This window comes from Gossypium hirsutum, chromosome D04 (assembly GCF_007990345.1).
Source record: "Gossypium hirsutum isolate 1008001.06 chromosome D04, Gossypium_hirsutum_v2.1, whole genome shotgun sequence".
Classification (NCBI taxonomy): Eukaryota; Viridiplantae; Streptophyta; class Magnoliopsida; order Malvales; family Malvaceae; genus Gossypium; species Gossypium hirsutum.
In genome coordinates, this window is record NC_053440.1 from 49,038,520 (window position 1) to 49,053,993 (window position 15,474).

Consider the following 15,474-nt stretch of genomic DNA (forward strand, 5'->3'; position numbering starts at 1 on the left):
GCAGCCAAAGATGAATGAGAGATAAGAAAGGTCAAAGCCCAACTTAGTAAAGAATTTGAGATGAAATATTTGGGAGCAACAAAGAGGATACTTGGGATGAAGATTTCCAGAGATAGAAAATCATGTAAATTGTACCTAAGCCAGAAAGGGTACATTGAGAAAAATCTTCACAGGTTTAATATGTAGAATGCTGAGCCTGTTAGTACTTCATGAGTAGCCCACCTCAGGCTTTCATCAGCTTTGTCTCCTCAATCAAATGATGAGATTGACTACATGGCATATGTTCCATATTTTAGTGCAATAGGATCTCTCATGTATGCTATGGTTTTCTAACGTCGAGATTTATCATACGCAGTTAGTACAGTTAGTAGATATATGGCGAATCCCAGAAATTAGAAAACAGTTTAGTGGATTCTCAGATACTTACGAGGTACTACTGATGTTTGCTTATAGTTTAGATGAACTAGGGATGGAGTCATTGGGTATGTTGATTCTGATTTTGCTGAACGCCTTGATAAAAAAAATCTTTCACGGGTATGTCTTTACTATTGGAGGTTACGCAATCAGTTGGAAATCCACCTTACAAACTATAGTTGCTTTGTCTACTACTAAAGCTGAGTGCATGTCAATTGCCGAGGCTTGTAAATAAGCTATTTGGTTAAAGGGACTCTGTGGTAAACTCAGTAAAAACCTTCAGATCAGTACAATGTTTTGTAATAGTCAGAGTGCCATCTTCCTTACGAAGGATCAAATGTTTCATGAGAGAACAAAACACATTGACGTTCGGTATCATTTTGTGTGTGATATTATTACTCATGGTGATATTGTTATGAGCAAAGTTAGTACTCATGATAATCCTACAGATATGATGACTAAGTCACTTCCTATAATCAAGTTCGAGCATTGCTGAACTTGGTTGGTGTTCGTTGTTGAAGAATACCCTTAAGGGGTTTCGTGGAAGAGGTGAAGAACTTGTTCGTTGAGAATTCATGGTTAAGAACATGTTCGTTGAGAATTCGTGTCAAGGTGGAGATTGTTAGAGTTGTGTGATCCAAATTCTAAGAGATTGCTTGCAAGTCAAGTTAAACAAAATATATTTTCTTTGCAGAAGATTTAGTATTGATTAGCATAATATATTTGACATTGATTAGAATTAGGTATTTTCAACCTATAAATAGATGTAGTTGAAACTCCTCTTGTATCATTCGAATTCGACATTAGTGAATTTTCTTCTTCTCTGCCTGTGGTTTTTTCCTGAAAGGGTTTCTACGTAAAATCTGTGTGTTCTATTTTTTCTTTCTTTTTTCTTGCGATCTTTCTACATTGCGTTATCGACGTTCAGTTTTTAACAAGATGATATTAGATTATGGATGTAATCTTAAATTTTGGACTAATTTATCTTTTGTTTTTATTATTTTAATAAATTTCATATTTTTTTCTAAATAAAATATAAGTTTAATTAAAAATAAAAATATCTCTTTTTTTGCTAACAAAAGTCATACTTTAAAATTAAAATTATTATATTTACTCTAAGATTTATTTATTAGTATATTAATTATAATTATAATTATGATTTGTAAATTTATTTCAACATAATATATTTAACTATTAATTTAGAAATGGATAATGTCACATTCGGTACCATTACTTTTATAAAATGTTTAATGTGGCAACTAAACTATCAATTTGTGTATCATTTGGTACTTGTATTTTCATAAAAATGTCCAATGTGATATATTAACTATTAATTTGTGTATTATTATGGTAGATGGAATTAACACCGTTAGTGAATGCTAAATCAACCAATTAAATTTTAACATGTGGAAACTTTTCTTTTTCCAAATCATCAATTTCACATATATTATATATTATTATGTGAAAAACTAAATAAAACAAAAATATTAAACTAAATTAATTTTTTTAAAAGAAAAAAAAACTAAACCTAAAACACATATATAGTTAATAAAAAAAAGAAGTAAGTAAAAATGTCATATCCTCTATTAAAGTAAATACTAAAATTATCTTCTCCAATGAGCTTCCTATTTTAAGTCAAGTTTACTCCAAATGAAATCCTAATTGTAGAAATTTGATATTGATTTTTTTCCAAATTTTCTTTCAATAATTTCACCTTATTAGTTTAAGATGAACCCAATCATTTCAAAAGAAAAACTTGGAGAATCTCATGGTAGATCTAGTTATTCAACCTCCCATTCAAGCTCAATAAGTCAGGCAAGAGAAATAAATTTTGGGAAATTTTAGCTTATATAAATTTCAAAAAATTTTTGTAAAATTTACAGTTTTTAAAAAATTGAAGAAATTTTGAGTTAAAAATTGCAAGCCCAAAACTATTACTACTTTACTCTTCAAATCTCTCATGAAGAAGATCTCAAGCAATGAAATTGATTTTTTTAAAGATAAACTTATGTTGTTTATCTTTTCACTTAATGTTATATTATCTATGTGGAATTGATGATTTGGAAAAAAAATTATGTGTCAAATTTTCATTGGTTGATTTAGTATTTACTAAGGTTGTTAACAACTCTAGGTAACATAATAATACACAAATTGATATCTTAGATATCACATTGAAAATTTTCAAAGTATAGGTACCGTATTGGACATTTATGAAAGTAAATGTACCAAATAATAAACAAATTGATAGTTTAGGTATCACATTGGATATTTTCAAAATACAGGTACCATATTAGACCTTTTATAAAAGTACGTGTACCAAATAATACACAAATTGGTAGTTCAAGTAACACATTGGATAATTTATGAAAGTATAGGTATCAAATATGGCAGTATCCCATATATAAATTATAATAAAAACAAGAATGATCATAGTTTATGAAAATCGAAACTGAGAAATATTTTTTTGATATTCTTTATGTCCGTTTTATGGTCCATGTTCGAGGTTCGTGGTTGATCCTCCCAACAATGTCATCTCCAAGGTTCGAACCCAGATCCTCCCTTTGGAATTGCAATGTTCCTTACCATTATCACACCCCAAAATCGACGAATCCAAAAAGATGAGTAGAGTATGTATGTAGACTATTTGGTGTGCTGTGGTAGCATAATCCATCACCCTGTTAGCCTAATGACACAGATTAGCGTTAAAGTATTCACCTGTTGGTGTATCTAAGGATTTAATTTCAGGGTATCTTCAAGTGAAGAAAGAATTCGATCGAGAATGGGTACACTTAAGGAAGAGTACGCCTTAGAGTTTTGGTTGGGTATAATGAGCCTATCAAGTGTGTGCGAATGCTATAGGAGACTTAATTGTCTTTAAGGCCATGTCATAAGCAAATCTTCGCCAAAAGTATAGTATACTCAGTTTGCTTGAGTGACGTCCAAGTTGGTTCTCATTACAAGATTAGTTGAGAGTCAGTTGGATTAATTTGACCCTCCCCATGATTGGTCAAGCAGTAACAAATATCTTCGCCAGATTTTCTTTACCATCCTTCAGGTTTTTGTAGGAAAACCAGGAGATTGGGTTAGGTAAGCATTGTCACTTGTCAAAGTCCACAAAAGGGGGACATGGAGTTTATATCTAGTGAAGAAGGAAGACATGCTAGATGGCTTTTCTTTCTACTCTATGTTTTGGTCCTTCTTTCTAACAAAAATGTTCTCTTCTTCTTCTTCTTCTTCTTCTTCTTCTTTATTAAGCTAGATCTAGGATTCGTTTATCTAGTGGATGATTCAACCTTTTGGTAAGTCTTATAGATCTTTATGTTACGATTATTGAAGAGTAAGGATGTCAAAGGGTGTAAGAACAATAGGGTAGAAGTGGAAGGTCCTGTTTGGGTTCGTATGCAGTTGAACAATAGTAAACTATTTGTAATGGGGTTTCTAATGGAAATTTTATGATCTTTTAAGTAGTTGCTGCTGTTGGTTTGGGACGGACAATTGAAATAGAAGCTTTAGACAAAGGTAATGGTGAGTCTCTGGACCCATCTTCTATGTGCTATGTTATTATGATTCTTTGTATGATTGCCACACATATAGATAAACATATCTTTTGAGGAATCATAATATGTATGTTTTTGTGTTATTTGGGAAGCATTTGCATGTATGTATTGACGTGTACGATGTGCTACATAAAAATGATGATATGTGGTAAGTTTGTATGGGAAATCATGTGTTTGGAAGTAAAATTCTGTTAAGAGTAAGAATGAAATTTGGGTAAATGTGTCTAATAAGTTATCCGAGTGATGCATGACAAAGTATAGTTGGCGATAAGGGGGTTCGAACGGAGTGTCGGGAAAGTATGTGATATGATAATGGACCTCACAATGGTGCTTTGATGATGTCCATCGGGATAGTAAACACAAAGGCCAATATGGCAATATGTATTCTGCCGGGACCGTAAACACGAGATCCACCAGGACAATAAACAAGGGAAAAGGTCAGTGTGACAATTATGTGAAAAGACCATGGCCATGACATATTCTGGAAATGACCGATGAACTACAATTATCTACTAGGGTTTTTGTGTGTCTCGGGAGCAATGATGGGCAAACCTTAGGTAATACTGAGTTTAGGCAAATCCATATTGTCAAACACGATATTTTATGTGAGGCCTCTATGGCGAGTCCTCTATAAAACCTTTGTAACAATTTATTTGGGAAACCTCTGTAGCAAGTCCCTTGTAATGCCTCTGCTGTGATTTATTTGGGAAGCCTCTATAGCGAGTCACCTGTAAAGCCTTTATGGTAGGGTACCTAAAAAGCCTAAGTGGTGTAATGTCTGTGTAACACCCCCGACCCGGCTTAGGAGTTTCGACTAAGTCAAATGCGTTAAATTGATCACCGAAGTGATCCAGTAAAGCCATTCTTTAGCTTGAGTTGAATTGTATGAAAGTCACTATTTTTTTAAGAAAAACATTTATTAATTAATCCAACTTTACTTAGTAATCTATTACAATATTATTAACTTGAAGTTTTTTTGAGAAAACGATTTATGGCTTTATAAGACTTATCAAAACTTTAAGTATTTTGCACAGTAGCGGAAAATAATAATAAGAAAAATAGTTTTCTAAACCAATTAACATGCAATAATAAGAGTAATAACTAAATTTCATGCATAAAAATTTATAAGCTAAATAATCCCAAAGCACAGTTATGAAAACAATAAATAATTAATAGCTCACGACCCAATTAACAAACCAATAGATAAATGCTAAAAGTAACATGTTTAAACCTCATTCTTAATGTGTTTTGGGCGATTTTTTGATGTTAATTTTGAATTTTATGCTCTTAATCCTTTAAACTCATGTTGTAGTGCTTAATAGAGCACTTATGAGCAAAAGGAGCGAAAATCAGAGTGTCGGAGCAAGCTGCAGAAGCCACACGGCCAGACCACACGACCATGTGACTCACACGAGTGTGTGGTAGGCCATGTCAATTTCATGGGATTGTGCATCGAACAACGAAAAATCATGATTTTTAGTTTTTTAGGCATTCTCGAACATATATATGACAAAAATAAGAAGATAGGAGTGAGTCGTTAGAGAATATTTAAGAAAACAACTCGAAAAACACCATTAAAGCCGACTTTGAAGTAAATTTTCGTCAAGATTGAAGATTCCCAGTTGATTTCTTAGGAAGTTATCATGAATTTCTTTATTTCTTTTAGTTATACTATGTCTTGAATATTTTTATTTTCAAGCATGAACTAATTTTCTAAATACATAGGGGAGATGAACCCTATGATGGATTCTGTTGTTTGATTTTTATTTTACGCAATAAATACTTAGTTTCTTGTTCTCAATTATGTGTGCTTAATTGTTGGTTTGTTATTTCTAGATTATTAATCCATGTTTTATGTGCTTAATTCGATAGTTGAATAGACTCTGATTAAGAGTAGATCTTTCATAGTTGAGTGGAGTTGCATGCAATCCTAAAAATAGGACGATATAAATCTACCAGATTAGAATAATATCTAATAGGGGAACCCATAGCACGAGTTAATGCAAAAATATCGGTTTTAATTAGAAATAAATTTCAAATAATCAACCTAAAGCCAATTTCTCTTATGCTCAAAAGAGATATTAGCATAATTTAAGGATTTTTACGGTTTAAGGTACTAAGTGAAGAAATTGCGTAATTTAGATTGATAGTGACAGATGAAATCTAGGTGAATTCTTTCCTGAGTATTATTCTGCTTTTTGGTTGTTACTCGATTACTTTATTGATTTGTTTTTTATCGTGTCAGTTAGTTAATTAATTTAATTAATTTTAGTTTTTAATTAATTACTCAAATTATTAGGTTAAATAATAGAAAGACGATAATTACTAGTACTTCTAGTCTTTGTGGGAACAATATCTTTTCTCACCGTAGATATACTATTAATTGATAGGTGCACTTGCCTTAGTTAAATTTTTAGTTAGCATCACGACACACCACCAATAAAACGATTAAGGAAAACTTCAATGAAACATAATAAAAAATAATACTAAACGAGATGCTAGTCTGAGGTTTCTCCGATGCTAATCCGTGTCCTAGTTTTCTGTGTTACCTGAGAGTTAAGAAAAATAGGGAGTGGGCTTATGACAGCCCAATGCAAGTCTAATTTTTAAACCATTACATATAATTGTTCAAACGACAAAGCATTCAATTTAAAACATCATAGCAAATTAAATATAATATAAGAGACATTCAATAAATCAATGCATGTACAAGTTATGTCCATGATGCAATGCAATTATAATTTTAAATTCCCACTCATCCATCCTATTTGCCCTCGAGCATCGCTCGACACTTGAAAACACATTTCAGTAATTGACCATCTTGGATTTCCCGGTGACGATGGTCGTTCACTTATCATCTGTGACGATGAATTTTAATACAATAACTTACCAAATGTAACACCCCCGATTTGGATTAGGAGTTTCGAGTAAGTTAAATGCGTTACATTGATCACCAAAGTAATCCAGTAAAGCCATTCTTTTGCTTGAGTTGAATTGTATGAAAATCACTCTTTTGTTTTTAGGAAAGACATTCATTAATTAATCTGAATTTACTTAGTAATCTATCTACAATATTATTAATGTGAATTTTTTTTGAGAAAACGGTTTATGGTTTTAAAAGACTTATCAAAACTTTAAGTATTTTGCAAAGCAACAGAAACCAATAATAAGGATAATAATTTTCTAAACCAATTAACATGCAATAATTAGAGTAATAACTAAATGTCATGCTTAAAAATTTATAAGCTAAATAATCTCAAACCACAATTATGAAAGCAATATATAATTAATAGCTTACGACCCAATTAACAAACCAATAAATCGATTAAGGAAAACTTCAATGGAACATAATAATAAATAATAAAATGAGATGCTAGTCCAAGGTTCCTCTGATGTCAATCCGAGTCCTAGTTTTCTGTGTTACCTGAGAGGTAAGGAAAATGGGGAGTGAGCTTATGACAACCCAATGTGAGTTTAATTTTTAAACCATTACATATAATTCTTCAAACGGTAAAACATTCAATTTAAAACATCATAACAAATTAAGCATAATATAAGGGGCATTCAGTTAATCAATGCATGTACACGTTATGTTCATGATGCAATGCAATTATAATTTTAAATTGCCACCCATCCATCTTATCTGCCCCCGAGCATCGCTCGACACTCCAAAACACATTTCAGTAACTGACCATCTCGGATTTCCTGATAACGATGGTCATTCACTTGTCATTCATGATGATAACTTTTACTACAATAACTTACCAAATGTAAAACCCTTAACCAGGCTTAGGAGTTTTGACTAAGTCAAAGGCATTACATTGATCACTGAAGTGATCCAGTAAAGTTATTTTTTGTTTGAGTTGAATTGGATGAAAACCGCTCTTTTTTTTTAAGAAATACATTAATTAATTAATCTGGCTTTACTCAGTAATCTATCTACAATATTAGTAACGTGAAGTTATTTTTGAGCAAACGATTTATGGTTTTAAAAGACTTATCAAAACTTTAAGTATTTTGCAAAGCAACAGAAATCAATAATAAGAATAATGGTTTTCTAAACCAATTAGCATGCAATAATCAAAGTAATAACTAAATTTCATGCTTAAAATTTATAAGCTAAATAATCCCAAACCACAGTTAACAAAGCAATAAATAAATAATAGCTTACAACCCAATTAACAAACCAATAAAACGATTAAAAAAAACTTCAATGTAACATAATAATAAATAATAATAAAACATGATGCTAGTCCGAGGTTCCTTCGATGCTAATTCAAGTCCTAGTTTTTTGTGTTACTTGAGAGGTAAGAAAAAGGGGGAGTGAGCTTATGACAACCCAATGTGAGTTTAATTTTTAAACCATTACATAATTGTTCAAACGATAAAGACTCAATTTAAAACATCATAGCAAATTAAGCATACTATAAGGGACATTCAATAAATCAATGCATGTACAAGTTATGTTCATGATGTAATGCAATTATAATTTTAAATTCCCACCCATCCATCCTATTTGCCTTCGAGCATCACTCGACATTCCAAAATAGATTTCAGTAACTAACCATCCTGGATTTCCAAATGAAGATGGTTGTTCACTTATCATCTGTGACGATGACTTTTACTAGAATAACTTACCATCCTGGTTTGCCCAGTTTTGATGGCTTTTTAAACTATTATCCGAGTTTAATCAGTTTCGATGACATTGCTGCCTACTTTGTGTAATACTGACTTTCGGTGTGGACTTAAATTGCCACTTTCTCCTGCGGAACTCATCTGTCCTCCATACCTAAATTTTATGTAATCATGCAAATAAACTCAGCATATCATGTTATTTATCACCAATCGGTGCTATGCTTGACAAACACATTTATTATTTCATACTATCATCAATGGTATGTATTCATGCATTCATTTATAACAATTTCACATATACAGTTTCTTTATGCAAACTAAAAAACTTGCAGTAGTATTCTAACATTAGGTTACTAACATGCTAGTTCGGCTAACACATACATAACATGTTCACATTTAGGGTTCGCACATACATGTTTCACATATAGGGTTTGCACATATAGAGTTTGCATGTAGGGTTCGCATATAAGGTTCGCATACTAAATCACATAATGGTTCGCATAATAAATTACATGGGGGTTCATATACATAATCGTACGGGGGTTCGAATATGAAATCCATAAGGGTTCGCATATTAAAACAAATAGGGGTTCTCATACTAAATCCATAAGGGCTTCCATATAGGGTTCGCATAATATATAGTAAGAGATCACATACTAAGTCATATAAGGGTTTGCATATGGGTTCGCATAATTTATGGTAAGAGATCATATACTAAATCATATAAAAGATTTTCATATAGGTTCGCATAATATATAGGGTTCACATAAGATATAAGGTTCGTATTATATATTGTAAGAGGTCGCATACTAAATCATATAATGGTTTGTATATGGGTTCGCATATCACTTATAACTGAGTTCGCTTGTATACCTATTTATGCAAAGGTTCACGTGACAGTCCATATAGGGGTTCGCTTAATAGTTCACCTAAGGGGTTCGCATTCATAAGGGTTCACATACCTAAGGGTTCGTATACATGGGGTTTCGTATATATGGGGTTTGCATACATGGGGGTTCGTATACATGGGTTTGTATAACAGATTACCCTAATTAATTAATCATACACAATGGTCTAAGTTAGACCCACACCTAATTGAAGACACAAAAACCTTAATTTTTGGATGAAGAAATTGACAATCACTAGGAGGAGAGGGATGAAATTGAAAACCTTGAAATCTTTTAAAAACCCTAATTTTAATGAGGGTTTCAACAATAAAAAGAAAAGAAAAGAGAATTTTGATAGCTTTTCTTGAAAAATATTCTAAATATGGATTCTAGGTTTTTGAAAAGATCGACTATTTATAAAACTTTTCTTCCCTAATTGTAATAGGATTAAGAATTAGTTTAAAATTAGGGTTTTTTAAATTAATGACTAAATTTAAAAAAAAAACATTTTTCGGTTAGGGTTGGCTAGAAAATTTGGTACTTTATGGGGTAAAAATAAGAAAATAAAATATTTTGGCTAAAAGTGCACAAGGGGTTTCAAACTTGGGACCAAAGGGAATGTTAAGTCTTAACCATTGAACCAACAAACTCATTCTTGTTCTTAGCTTTAGAGAAATTGCTTTTAAGGGTTTTGACCAAGCATTAGGGGAACTGTAAAAAAAAATCAACAAAGCGTGCAATCAAGTGGGTTTGAACCTAAGACTTTAGCTTTGCCTAATGCCTAACCATCAAGTTTAGTGGTCTATTCTTGTTATTTCCTTATCAAAAATAAATTTTAAGGCATTTTAATTTTGCTTACCCTATTCTTACTTTGCTTTGAATATAAAAATCTAAATTTTATCATTATTTCTTTTAGCCCTAATTTTGGGATGTGACAATCTGGAAAGCTTGTCGGGTGAATTCTGTCATGCCTAAGTGGCGAGTTGTTAGTCTGCCTTTGTGGAGAGATCTGGGTATGCCTTTGAAGCATTTTTTGAAAGAGTTCTTAGCAGTCTGCTCGACTGATGAATTCACTTTAGTAATTTGCTAGGTCAGAAAGAGAGCTTGGCATATATGTAATTATGAGTGGTGTAAGTGTCTGCCAAATCTGGAAGCTCTCACATTTTTTTATCGAAGTCATTGAGTCCTATTAGGGATCTAAGATATTTTCTTCATCGAACCAAGTTCGTTATTTGGATCAACTTGAAGAAACGATGTAATTGGTGATATGACAACTATTAAAGCTTTTATAAGAATTCGTCAAGAGTAGAGTCTGTATGCCTATCATTTTGAGAAATGTATTCAACCTTTATCTCTAGGCGATTGAGAAATAGGAGTCGCTATAAGGTGGGAAGCCTATGATCTGCCAATCGAGTGGAGTGTGTATAAGGTGTTCAAGTTAGAGGTTGGTGTCTAGTTATCCACCAGGAATCAAAAACATATCCTCCAAAGTTTGAAAGAAAGTCTAGAAATTCCTGAGTCAAGGAATCCAACAACACAATCTAAAGGTAATAATGGTTGAGAATCACTAAGTTCTATTGAACTTACAGGAGTTTATTTGTGATGCATGATTCTAGAAATGGGACCAGTGCGCCTGAGGGGACCAAGCCAGGCATGCGCTATGATGGTAGAGCAATATTATGCATATAGAAGGACATTTTTGGATATTAAGTGAAAAGTACTTTACACCATGAATAACTGAATTTTAGCAAAGTTTTAAGTTGTAATATATAAAGCCATTTTGAAAATCCGTTGTATTTAGTAAATGCTACTTTTAAGATCTTTTGACTTAAAAAGGTTATAAACAAATAAGAAGCATGTTTAGTTTAGTTTTCACCTAATGAAAAATTCTGTTAAGTATTTGTGTTTTGTGGCATCCTATATCTAGTTCTGGTAAATCGAATCGGATACAAGCTGTTGCAACCATTGCACCCAACCACTTATTAAAAAAAATCTATAACAATAATGTTAGAGTGACCCGTATCCCGTTTGATTTCACTTGAAAAGTTCAAGGTGCAACTCACTTGTTAAAGAAATAATATTTAACCTTGCCACACAAGTTGAATCCATATAGGAGTATAGGTCGTTTAACCTTTAAAAACTGTGCATAACCAAAAACAGCAATGTGTAGCATTCAAAACTTAGTAACATCATCCCCTCCCAATTTGTACTGTACCCAAAAAAATGTAATATATAAAAAATGAAATTTAAAATTAAAGTAATATATTTAAAAGAAAAGTAATTCAACATAGATTTTAAAATTTTAATTTATTATTATATAAATTCGTGTGACAAAAAGTTTTTCTTAAAAAAAATCAAATAATAGTATGATAAATTTTCTTATCAAATAACTTTTTTAACCAAGTATTTCGATAAAATTAAAATTTTTATTTATAAATGTGATAAATATTATAAATAACAAAAAATTAATATAAATTTAATAATAAAAAGTATTATCGTGGATTAAAATATTTGAATACTAATATTTAAAATTTAGAAAAGGGTTTAAGATTCTAAAAATTTGAAATTGATAGGGTTTAACCAGTTGGCATGCTTTTTTATTAAAATTTTCAAATTTGACCATTTCTTTTAGAAAGAAAATACAAAGATTGATAGGAACTTATAAAAGCACAAAAAAAATAAAAGAAAAAGTTAAAAAAAAAGAGGGGTAAATGGAAGGGACCAGCAAGCAAAGCTTGGCACTGCCTCCTATAATTAACAATAATCTCGGCCAAATCAAAAGTAACCTCGCTTCACTTTTTAATGTATAATTTGCTTGCATTACAGCCTTTCCTCTGCATCAACATATAATATTTAATCATTACATCTCTCCTAAAAATGATAAAATTTTGATTTAATCCTTTAAACATTACATTTTTACTATCATATATCCTTAAAAAGATTTTCTCTATTCAATCTCATTGACATGGAATCAAATAAGTCTTCTTCTTTTTAATTGACTTGGGTTGTACATCACATTCTATATTTTTTTTAGCAAATATATATAAAACAAAGAATTAAATAATTTTATTTCTTTCAATAAATTAAACTAAAATCATTATAGAATTGAAAGATTTATAGTTTTTGTGCGGGCTCTATCCTTTATACATTTTTTCATCACCTACAACAATAATAAACATATTGTCTTATATCTCGATTATTTTTTAAATGATAAATAATAAATTATTATATGGCATATATACTATTTTAAAAATTTCGGTTATCCATTAATTTTATAAATATTAAATAAATTACAAAGTTTAATCTATATATATAGAGATTTTTAAAATTTTACATCTTTATATTTTTATCACTTCTATTTCTACTCATTATAATTCACCTCACCATTAATCCAAACACATATTGTATGGTTTTAGTTTTAACGTTGAAATGCTCAATTCCATTGTTAAAGTAATTATTCTTATCACTAGCATTGTTTAATCAAGGTTGTTTGAACTGGATCGAACCAATCAATCGAATTGAATGGACAGAAAAATCGACCGTACGGATCGATTTTTAATACTTTTTTATAGATTTTTAATGGTTTATTTAATTGAATTAGATGGATTGATCAAATCTTTCAGACCGATGAACCGGTGGCCTAACCGGTTTAACCACCAGTCTGATTTTAAAAACCTTGGGTTTAATCATAAGAACCAATTTCATCTCCTAATAGACCCTTGAGAAAAAGCTATCTGTTTTTTTAGTCATAGTAAAAAATTTAGTCCTCAATATTTATGTTTTTTTTTATCAATTTGGCCTTTATTCTTTTTTAAAGTTAAATTTAGACATTAACATTTCAATAAAAGATAAGTTACTTTTTTTTAACGAAGATACTAACCAAAACATTAATTCTTTTTAGCAATGTTGGCCTGTTAATTAATGTGTACTCCATGCTAATATAGAATTATTTGTCTTATATATCACTTAATAAATAATATAAAATTATAAAAATATTCAAAAAAATCAATTTTAAAAAATGTAAAAATTCAAAAAATATTAACATAAAATACATGTAAATTACCAAGTAGCCGGGCTCTTTTTAAAAGGCTAATAATCAAATTTAACTAAAAATTTATGGGTTAAATTGATAAAATATATAAATATTAAGGGATAAAATTATTATAATGCATTATTTTTATAAAGAAAAATCGTTTGAAATTCAAGTTCCCTCCCATAGTTTACCATACACCATATAACTATGCAAGCAATATAAAGCATGAATACCGAATTAACAATGAAAATTAAAATTATGCATACATAATATATATTTATACACAATCTAATATATGAACATTAATGGCTATAAAACAAATATAGTAATGACTAGATAGAGAATGTGTACGTGCGTGTCCAACTTTTCTATATTTTTATTATGATCTGTGTTTGAGAATGATATGTGTCCCTGGTTTGTACTTTACCATCGAATCCCGGAAAAATATTTGATGGAATCCCAGAAATATACTTGTGAAATGGAAATGATTTTTTGCTCGTACATCAAAATATTTCCATGGCCGGAACTAGCATCATTTGCTTATAAACAGTGAAACACTAAATATTTTAAAAGCTCACTTGATGGAGCAGAACATGAAGATCAAATTCCTCCTTGACCCAGTACAAGCTACAACATTTGACTTTGTTACAGGATTCAACCATATTCATACAACAAAACCATACACAATCATATGGAATAATGAGATGAGAGCTTATTGATGTCTCATGTATGCATCATAAGGCATGGTTTGTTGGGGACCTTGGAAGCAAGAATCCGGCAATGGCAGCAGCTGCGACGGTTGCATTGGTTCAAGGTTTGGGTTAGGGTTTGATGATGGGTAAATATTTGTTTCAACAGGGAAAGAGGTAGGCAAGAAGAGAGACGACGAGTCGTCATCGACGAAGTTGATCATGGCTTGGTGAAGCCATATCTGAGTTTTGAGGAACTTTACATAATGAATAGCTTCATCAAGCATGGAGACAGTGTCCATCTTTGTCCCACCAGGAACCATGCTCTGCAAGATCTTGAACCGGTCACTGATACGATGCCTCCTTTCTCTAGCAGCCACACTTTGTGGATCAGTCGATAGCTTTACCGCACCTTTGCCCTTTTTGCCAGCCTTCTTCTTCTCTTTGCTGCAGCTGCTGCTGTTGTTGCTGGTTGTTGTCACAGAAGAAGACCCATCAATGAATGATGAGCTGAAGTTAGCAGAGGGAAAGTAGTCCATTACCAACAACAGTACTAGTAGCACTTGTAACTGAGAGACAAGCTTGGTAGGGGTCCTTGCTCTCGTTACACATGTTTATATAGAGGAGGAAATGCAGGTGGGTTTGATTTGAATTAATCGAGGAAATGTAATGTAATGTTAAATGTCGTCATGTGGGTCAGCCGATCTTTGGCGCAGGATACGGGTGTTTGTTTTACTACCCCTCGGGGCCTAGGCCAGCATGGAAAGCTACCTAGGCCAAAAGGTATTTGCTTTGCTTTCTTAATCCCTTTGTTTTTCTTTTTGATTCATCCTAAACAAAGCTTTGGTGATACCTCTAATACATAATACTTATTAAAGACTGAACTTCGGGTTTTCTTTGGACAGATACCTGACCCACTAGCTAGGACCCCACTGTCAAAACACAAAAAAAAATTGCACTTAAATGTAGGTCAGTTGGTTAAGATGAGAGAAGATATATAATAAGGAGGGGAAAGGGGGGGCCTGGAGAGGGGGCCCTTCTCTGAAATCGAAATGGATGTAACATAGTTGCAAATGTGTCTAAAATCTAAATCCAAGGAACCAAATTGTACGAAGCATGGCTTTTCCCTAAGGTTACACACTGTTTGCTGAAAGAAAATAACTATTCGTGTTCCCCTCGATTACTCTCTCCTCCACTTTCAAGTAGAAATAAAAAAAAGAAGAAGAAAATAGAGGTTCCGGCCAGTCATATCAACCTCT

The 15,474-nt window shown here is 31.7% G+C and overlaps 1 protein-coding gene across 1 annotated transcript; it reads right to left on the reverse strand.

Annotated features, from left to right (window-relative positions):
• Positions 1–14,045: 14,045 nt before the first annotated feature.
• Positions 14,046–14,853, reverse strand: LOC107898258 (transcription factor bHLH140). Its single transcript, XM_041090760.1, has one exon. The coding sequence runs from the start codon at positions 14,752–14,754 to the stop codon at positions 14,239–14,241; it is 516 nt and encodes a 171-aa protein (XP_040946694.1). The 5' UTR covers positions 14,755–14,853; the 3' UTR covers positions 14,046–14,238.
• Positions 14,854–15,474: the final 621 nt, after the last annotated feature.